We start from the raw sequence: 10201 nt of genomic DNA, 5'->3' as shown, positions 1-10201 counted from the left end.
GTTTATGGCTGTAGATCTTTAGTGCATTCATATGAATCCAATATTAACATTAGAATATAAAGATCAACCATATACTAAAATTTAGACTTATTCCAGTGATCAAGTAATGATGTGTGGTGGTACTTTTATTCCTCTGAATCTTTTTTGATTTATATACTTTTCTCGGAGTTGGGGGTTCTTAAACCTATATTTGAGAAAGAACCAACAGAATGTTCATGCATTCAGATTGATGCCTTAGTTTATACATGAACTATGTACTAAGTTTTTGTTTGAAGAGGCTTTGTTGAAGTGATTAATTTCACACCTATTGGATGTCTCTATTTGCTTATTTGAAGGATGAACTAGAGCAGCTTAATAGGTCACAGGTGACAGAATTAATAAGCAGTGCTCTGCTTAGGTTATATTTATTTTGTATGTATACATCTATGATCTACTCACTCGTGCATATTTGGCATGGCATTGCTGCTTTCATTTGCCTAATCAACCTTTTGTTGGGTAGATCTAAATAGTATACACAAGTCCATTGACATTGATGTTAGGTTCTTAATTTTACATAACCTTTTCTTTTTGTGATGTCGTGAATTTATGGAATAGATTAATTTGAATGATGGTTTTTTTTAAGGTTTACATACAGGTAGATGAATTGTATCAAAATACAATAAACCGCATCCGGGATATCTTTCTTTCAAGAATGTTTATCATCTAAGTTCTAACCGATAGTCATGCAAGCACAACTCCGGACGTTTAGACAATAAAGTTTAAATGAATGAGAAAAGAATACCCATGAAGGAGTCCCATAAACCTTGCTTCCAAAGTATCCTAAAAAAAAAAACCAAACAACACATAAATCAGTATACAAGAAAATAATGTATATATAAAAATTTAATTAATGTAAAAAAGATCGTAAATCTAATAAAAACAAAAAAAACAAAAGAATATATATATCAAAAATAGAGAGGAAATAAAATAAAGTAAAAATATTAATTAAACTCTAACCAAAGGAAAATCCTTTGGTTAGACACATAAAAATTTAATAATTTAACAAAAGAATAAAAATAGAGTTTAAAAAACAATTAAATATATTATATTTAGGCGCCCCTCTGATGCGATTGTGCAGCTTTCTCTCTGCTACCCACTGCTCTCTCTCTGAAAACCCTACGGCCTAACTAGCATGCCTTCCGCTGAAAAAGATCCAAACTTTTGATCAGAATGATATGAATAAGTATGGGAAGGAGTTGCTCTCATTCTTTCTCTGGGGTTTTGTTTCTTGCTTTTATGATGACCACGCTCAAATGTTTTAAGCCAACGGATTTGAGATCAAGACATGCCATGTCTTCATATATGCCCTTCGGTTGAGTTATATATTCAAGTATGTTTTATCTTTTTAAAATTGTAAAATCACATCGAAATCGAAATCAAGAGGATCTGTATCAGGCTATCAGGTTAGTTTTATCCTTCATAAAATTTATATCCTTGTATTTTAAAATCTCTTTTAATCATAAAATTTTTTTGATTTATCGTCAAACTTGTATATTTTCCTTGTCTTTGTTCATAATCTAGCATATATTATTTGTCTCGTGAACCATCATGTTTAGACTTCCGGTGAATCACTTTTATTGCTAAATTAGTTTTGGATTGTTTCTTCATTTTGATATATATCTTCTTGAGTTAGTTTGCATGGAGGTGCATTTTTATGAATTTATCGAATTTAAGATATATGATTATTTGTTCGTGATGCCTGTATAGTCTTTTGTACGAATAATTTACATTAAAATTCTTGTTTTTTCGTGACGAGTCTGAATATTGTTATTGATTGAGATCTTTAGATATAACCATAAAATATATTAGTTTGTGTGTGTTCATGATTTTCTTTATGTATCTTTATACAAAATTTGTTTCTCGGACTTTTACAGATTAAGTTATTAAAGATCTTGAAAATCTTTTACAATTTTCATATCATCATGTTTTTTAAAAGAAACTAAAAATTAGCATTTCTCAAATATGCTAACAGTTATATCTTAGTCAAGAAATTGTTTAATTTATATGTCTTAAATGCGTCTTTAATTTTTCATTGAATTGCTTTTTAAAAGTGTTGAGAGTTGCTCAATAATTTTTGAGTCAGTTACTTTCTTTATTACCTTTAATTATAATAGTTACGTTTTAAATTGTGATTGTAATTGAATAAATATTCTTTATGAATATTTAGTACCATTTATGGGGGGTCATTATTGATGACTTTATTGTGCCGTTAATGGCTTTGAGTGCCATTTTTATGGCTTGTGTTACCATTTCGATGGTCATAATATATAATATATTTAATTGTTTTTTAAACTCTATTTTTATTCCTCATTTAAATTATTAAATTTTTATGTGTCTAACCAAAGGTTTTTCCTTTGGTTAGAGATTAATTAATATTTCTTCATTCTTTTATTTCTCTCTAATTTTGATATATATATATTCTTTCGTTTTTTTCTTTTATTAGATTCACTATCATTTTTACATTAATTAAATTTATATATATAGGGCTATTCTAGTACAAACTAAAATAATCTAAAAACCTACAAACTAAGCCCAGCGCAAGACATAACCCAATCCACTACTGCCTACACCCCAAAACTAAACCCAAAAATAAATTTATCCGTACATAGCTAAATCAAAAAAAAATATAGATACAACATATACGCACATTACAGTTATAGAGAATTACTCCTCCGCACTGTTCATCTTCACAAAAGGTAAAAATCACTGAACATTTGTTCCAAATCACAGCGTCATCTCCGTTGTTCATCTTCACAAAAAATAAAAACAGTATCGCATACAAGATGCAGTATTGAAATTAGAATCAACTATCAATATTATTCGAACATCTTTTACAAAGTCTGATCAACTTTGATAAAAAGAATAACTGACAAACATTAGTATCAGAAACTTGTTTTCGTCAAAGTTTCCCTTTAATGTTGTAGTTGAAGAAAAGGAGAATCACTAACATGATGTACCTAGACATGGAAATAGATGAAGTGTGTACTGGTATATTTTTGAGCTTGCCAAGTTTATTTGAATTGTATACCTAATTAAAGTTACTAACTTTTATATATGTTTTGTTTTCATGTCGTGTGATTATTGGAATTTATGGAAAAACATTTCCGAAAACAGCCGGTATATTTTTAATAGACTTGACACTTTTATTTGTTCTTTTTCACTTTTCATTTAGACACAAAATAATCTCCATTTATTTGGTATGGAGGCACTTTCAAGATTTTATGCAACGGTAATTTTCATGTTTTATTTTTAATTTTTTTTGTTCTTTGGAAAGTTTACAACCTTATATTCGACTCATTAAGAAGATAGAGGTGTTTGAAAATGTTGCAAATCCCTTCGTGGGAAACCTCTTTACTACAAAGGGACATTAATTTATAGGATATATCTCGGAAAGTCCATGGAGGTCGCGTTCTTCGAAAAGATGATGGATATGGATATGAACAAATTGAATTAGGTTATAAAAATTGTAACATTAAGCCACAGCGAGGTAGTCTAATTTTCGCGTTAGTCACTTCGCCATACACTAATGGTTCGGAATTCTCCATTGCAATGGCTGATTTGAATGAGTAAGTATTTATTCATGTTTCTATTTCTGGTACTCAAACACACTCACAAACCTTTATTTCATGATTATTTTTATGTACGCATCTTTCCAGTTGGGATGGTATATTTGTAACATTTAATGAAGTTCTTTCTGGAATGGATGTGTTGTAAAAGATTGAATCCGAAGTAGAAACTGTTTGTGGTGTTCTAAAAAATCATGATTATTTTTATGTACGCATCTTTCCAGTTGGGATGGTAGTTCTTTCTGGAATGGATGTGTTGTAAAAGATTGAATCCGAAGTAGAAACTGTTTGTGGTGTTCTAAAAAATCAGTAGTTGTGGCTGACTGTGGTGAACTTTGTTGATTTTTGTAAATGGTGAGTTTCTAACGTCTCTATATCAATAAGTTCTTATAATTCATGCTCTTAATATTGCTCATGTGTTGAACAATAAACATTTTATTTATGTAGTAGTGTTTTGGAAGTTGCAGTGCTTTAAAAGTTTTATGGATGCCGCCAAGAATGTAATTAGTCTATTGTTGATTTATTCCATTGACTGTACCAGCATTTTGGTCTTTTTTTAAACTGTAGTGCAGTCATCAATGATAACCTTATACCAAGTATAGATAATTTTAATCTGAGTAATAGCAGTGGAGAGTTACCCTTTAGGAAGTATGTTTTTATTATTTCTGTGCAAGTTGCTAATAGATTTAGCATGGGTTCTTTAAAAGAAGCCATTTCTAAGTTTTTTTTTTTTTGCTTTTTCTAAAAGAACTAATATCAATATAATTAACTGAATTTAGTGTGAGTAAATAGATAATGTAGAGAGTCATATATTGTTCCTTGCTTAACAGGATTGTATTAGGATGTTATAGTATTTTGCAACTATTTCAAACCCTTTAATTATTCTACTTGGTTGAGTAGTTTAAACGTATTCTTAGGAGTGTTATACGTTTTTCTAAGATTCTGATGGACATAAAAATGGGTAATAATAATCTTTGCTTTTTTTTTTCCATGAATATTTCAAAAGCTTAAAGGTACCTTGATGTTTAAGGAACAATAACTTCAAGTGTTCATTTGGTTTAATACTTTTCAACTGAAATTAACCTCATTTCTTGTCGTGTGGAGTAGAATCAAATACATATGTCTGGTAGGCAGAGTATAAGGAAACTGACAATGGGGCCATTTGTGATGGTTAGGTTGTAACTTAAAGTGGTCTTTTTTTGTCATGGCGTTCTGCTTTGATGAATACTAGATTTTGTTATGTTGGTTTGACATTATTTTGTAATGTTGATTTTCTATATGTCTATTAAAGATACTCCCTCTATCTCAAAGTAATAATACTATTTGATTTTTCGATAGTCAAAGTGACTATTTTTTATAATTTTCAAAAATTAAAAAATATATCCTATAATAAATTAAATATGCATTCTAATGAAATGTTTTTTAAAATATTCTTTAATCATATAATATATATATAATTGTTGGTCAAAATTTGATAAGTTGATTACCTAACTAAGTCAAATCAAAACTAGCCAATTATTTTGACATGAGGGGGGGATTAAATATGTATGATTATTAGAGTTAGATTATCCTTTATTAAAATAGAGTTATTTTGGTTAATAGATTAAAACTGCTAGTAATTCAAAAAAAAAATTCCCAATAATTTTTCCATATACAATTGACATAATGTGATTGGTTATCAAAATAATGAATATAATACACCCTTATATTCACATCAATCACACCAATTAAAATACTCTATTTTTACATGTATGCACTGTCAAATCATTTCATAATTTTTAGAAACTTTTTTTGGGTTCCCTAGCATTACTCTACGTAATCTCTTAAGTTAGAAAAAAAAAAAAGAAACGGAAAAAAAGGAATGGTAAAACACCTTTGTCTAAGGGATGATATAAGATTCAATGTCCACCACAATTTATCAATATTATATCAATATCAATTTATTCTTAAATCTCCTTAGAACATCTAATTTCTACACTAAAAATTATATTAATAATCTTATAAAAATACAAAATTGAATTCAGATTAAAAAAATAAGTTGTAAAAACTAATGGATAAGTATTCATAAATTTAATCTCATATTCTCATTCATGTTTATTTGCTACTTAAATAGATAAATTTAAGATCACAAACACATTTAAATAACAAATAGACATAATATTCATATTTGTGTGCTCCTAAAATAAATATCCTAAAACAAAATTTGATAACGAATTTAATCTCGTATTCTTATTCATGAATTTAATATCATATATATTTCAATAGCAAACATATATTATAATATTGAAATAAAAAAACACACATACACAACAAAATCAAATAGACTGGACTAATATATCTGACATGATGAATAAATTTAATATATTCTCATATTTTTAATATGGTTGAATTAGATGGATTTTAAAACATTAAAGCTCGTCTATAAGAGCAAGTCCAATAGGTTACCTATATGAATATGATGTCTAAAACTTAAATTTAGGTAATGTGTCAAAAAAATTACACTCCAACACTATCCTCGTGTTATCCTAAATCACTAGCACAACCTTAATTCTCCTAGCCATTACCTATTTATAAGTAACCCCTGGCCATTACCTATTTAATATTTATGAATAAAATAATCATCTCTCTCCTTCTTTCTTTGTCTATTCTCTCCTTTTCCCTTTCTCTCTCAAATTTATTATTAAAATAATCTTAGGAGAACAAATATAGGGATTATTATTGGAGTTGACACTAAAAATAGATTACCTAAATCACTAAGACACACTAGCACTCATTATTTTATATTATTTATAAGTAATGGGATATGTAACTTATTGGACTTGCTGTAACCCAATTAACTCAGTTTAATACTTTTTAATCCAATTACATATCGGTTACAAATTTCGAATTCGATCGAACGAAATATGATCGGTCAGTCGGATTCAGCAATCCGTATACACACCCCCCTTCACCTCACCTACTCACCTCACCTACCCTGTCCATGTAGCGCGGAAAGTGAGAGAAATCAATCCTATTCTTCTTCTTCCTCCCCTTGCATTTGTTCACCAAACCCCCCACCCCATCCCCTCGGATACTTCTACCTAAATAAATCAAAAGTCCATGGCAATGGCGACTGGAATGGCTGCTGTCGCCTCCTCCTCATCTTTCTACCCAAATCAGACACCCACTTTCCTCTCTCCCCATCCCACCGTTTCTCACCTCTTCGGAATCTCCTATTCATCTTCTCACAAGTCGTCGCCGGGTCGGCTTCAATTGAAGGTGGCTGCTACCGCCAAACTCGTCATGGATCAAAAAACTCAACCTTCTTCTCTCCCTACTACAGTTGATGTTCATTTGGGTGATCGGAGCTACCCCATTTACATCGGATCCGGGCTTCTCGACCAACCCCATCTCCTTCAAAGGTCCCCCCTTTGTTTTTTCTTGATAGGTTTTGAGATATTACTTTGTGTATGTGTTTGAATGTATTTATTTGTGATGCTATAGCACTCTGTAAAGAAGCTTTAAGCAAACTAAAGCAGCTCTAGTAGCTGTTGAATCCGTATTAGATGTATCCGTCGTGTTAATTCTGTTCAATTTTTTGTAATTAGCCTTATATGGCTTCCAAACTAGTATCCATTCAGGAGGGATAGGCCTAAAATGGAGTATCATTAGTTTAATTAGTAGCCAAATTCTGCTGCACTTTATTATTCATGTTATACATTCATCATTTGCAGGCACGTACACGGAAAGAGGGTTCTCGTGGTCACCAACACCAAAGTTGCGCCACTTTATTTGGATAAAGTTATTCATGCTTTAACAGTCGGAAATCCTAATGTTTCTGTTGAAAGTGTTATCTTACCAGATGGAGAGCAATATAAGAACATGGTAATTAATTTCCAACTTCTTTTTCTTCGAATGGATTACTTGGTAATGCCTAAACGGATGTCGCCCCATGTTTCTTGTTGATAGGAAACACTCATGAAAGTCTATGACAAGGCAATTGAGTCACGGTTGGATCGACGTTGTACGTTTGTTGCCCTTGGAGGCGGGGTTATAGGTGATATGTGTGGGTATGCTGCTGCATCCTTTCTTCGTGGTGTTAATTTTATTCAAATTCCCACCACTGTCATGGCACAGGTCAGCTGCACATATCTTTATTGCCTCTCAAGCTTTACTTTGTGTTCTTTGTTGTGTGAAAGAGTATAATGAGCTACACTTTTGTAATATGTATCAGGTGGATTCTTCAGTTGGTGGTAAAACCGGAGTAAATCACCGGCTTGGTAAGAATTTAATTGGCGCTTTCTACCAACCACAGAGTGTGCTGATTGACACCGACACGCTGAACACATTACCAGAGAGAGAATTGGCATCTGGGTTTGCAGAGGTCATAAAGTATGGCCTTATTAGAGATGCTGAGTTTTTTGCATGGCAAGAGAGAAACATGGATGCTTTAATGGCAAGGTGAACGATAGTTTGTGTAGCTGATTACGCATGTGAGATCAATATGCAGCATTTTAATTTTAGGGAGTAGTTTATAGAATTGCACAACTCTTTTTGACTCTTTCTCGATCAATAGAATTCATTCTTTCTTATAATAAGTATGTTAGAAAGAAGTCCCTAAGTTTTGCAGTTTAATAACACTATGAGCTTCAAGGATTCCTTGAGAATTAACATATAGGATTGTTTTTCTTTCTTTTCTTAATAGATGTATACACTAGGTTGTTAATATGCATGAACCAATGAGCCTTTATGATCCAAAACATTTTACTTGTAAATTATCATCAGGAGATATTGCACCTATGAATCTAAATATACTCTTCTGCAGGGACGCTAATGCATTGGCTTATGCGATTAAGCGTTCATGTGAGAACAAGGCTGAGGTTGTATCACTAGATGAGAAGGAAAGTGGACTTAGGGCAACATTGAACTTGGGTCATACTTTTGGTCATGTAAGTTTGAGAAACTTCCTTGACTGTTTAGAGATTATATAATACCAATGTTTAAGAAGAGCTGTTGAAACAGTTAGGCCTTTGCTAGCTTGCCACTGACATGGTCATTGGAATTTGAATGAATTTATTTTAAACAAGTACCTTTGACGTTCTGTTTTTTATCAATCTTACCAATACCCCTATATTGCATGATATACCACCATTTCAGCTATTACAAAATAAACCTTTTAGGACAGTCTCAACCTTGTTCTTCCTTTTTCTTCTTTCAAGGAGCAAACATGTTACCAAGAGTTAAGGCTATTTAAATTTATATACTTGCTCGTATCACCACAGATTAAGACTTATTAAGAAAAACAGAGTTTTGTATTAAGAACTGCCCATGTGAGTGTGTGCATATATCTGATGTTTTATCTGGAACAACTCTTTACATTATACTCGTACAATTTTGGTTTGAATGAATGTTTTTTAATATATTGACTTCTTTTTGGAGAAAATTAATATATTGACTTTCCCTATACATGATTTCGTTAAATGGATAAGATTAGCAGGGTATTTCTAATTTTGTTGCCCAAATAGCATAATCACTTGGTGCAATTTATACATGTGTTTGCTCAGTTAAGGCACTTATGAGATCGTAAACTTGCATGTTCAATGAAATCATCTGACTGCCCTAGCTAGTGCATAATGGGAAGGACTAAGGAGCCTTTCTTAGTTGATCAGTTTTGTTACTATATTTCACACTAATTCGAATTTCATAACATGATGTTATATGCAGGCAATAGAAACTGGTTGTGGCTACGGAGAGTGGCTTCACGGAGAAGCTGTTGCAGCTGGCACGGTGCAGTTTACAACTTTAATCCTTAAGGATATCTTTGCAGCGATTTTACGCTGAAGTTGGTTTTCCTTTTTCCTTGCAGGTAATGGCTGTTGATATGTCATACCGTCTTGGTTGGATTGACAAATCAGTTGTGGAACGAGCTAACAAGATCTTAAAGCAGGCTAAGCTGCCCACTTGTCCTCCTGAAAATGTGACTGTGGACATGTTCAAGTCTGTCATGGCGGTAAGAATGAAGTCGAAAATTGAAATGGGTGAAATAAACAGTATATACGCGTGATGACTAGTGAATATAGTTGCAAGTTTCTGATTAAAAATGACATATTTCTCAGTGGCTCTTTCTTTTAAATGGTAGGTTGATAAAAAGGTGGCAGATGGTTTGTTAAGACTGATTCTTCTGAAAGGCCCATTAGGGAGTTGCGTTTTCACGGGAGATTATGACAGGAAAGCACTTGATGAAACACTCCACGCATTTTGCAAGTCCTGAAACCAAGTGTGGACTATGTATCCTTTCTTATTTTTGGTAGTGAAAATATGTATACAAATTTGTGTGTGTATATTTTAATAAAAACTTGTGGATTGTCACCCAGGCCTACCCTCTCTCAATAAATCCGGTTTCCTTACTGTCATATGATGTACTCGCATATAATTAGTTATACTCGTCTACATGTCCAGTGGAAGATATTGGCGATTGTGATGGTGTGAAAAAAGTATGAACAACTATGTGAAAAAGTGTTTATGATACGAGAACGGTTTATTAATAGTTGATGATGAATGAGGTAATAAAAATGAAGTAGAAGAAACAGAGTGAAAGTAGCAAGTGATTAACTCAT

The 10201-nt window shown here is 32.0% G+C and overlaps 1 protein-coding gene across 1 annotated transcript; it reads left to right on the top strand.

Moving 5' to 3' along the window:
* The first annotated feature begins 6490 nt into the window (after positions 1–6490).
* Positions 6491–9992, top strand: LOC108228166 (3-dehydroquinate synthase, chloroplastic). The gene is made up of 8 exons (XM_017403676.2): positions 6491–7006; positions 7319–7469; positions 7554–7721; positions 7819–8045; positions 8410–8533; positions 9309–9371; positions 9451–9594; positions 9724–9992. The coding sequence occupies exons 1-8, from the start codon at positions 6705–6707 to the stop codon at positions 9853–9855; spliced, it is 1311 nt and encodes a 436-aa protein (XP_017259165.1). The 5' UTR covers positions 6491–6704; the 3' UTR covers positions 9856–9992.
* Positions 9993–10201: the final 209 nt, after the last annotated feature.

This window comes from Daucus carota, chromosome 6 (genome assembly GCF_001625215.2).
Source record: "Daucus carota subsp. sativus chromosome 6, DH1 v3.0, whole genome shotgun sequence".
Taxonomy (NCBI): Eukaryota; Viridiplantae; Streptophyta; class Magnoliopsida; order Apiales; family Apiaceae; genus Daucus; species Daucus carota.
Note: the sequence above shows the minus strand (reverse complement) of the source record. Positions and strands in the feature narration are given on the sequence as shown.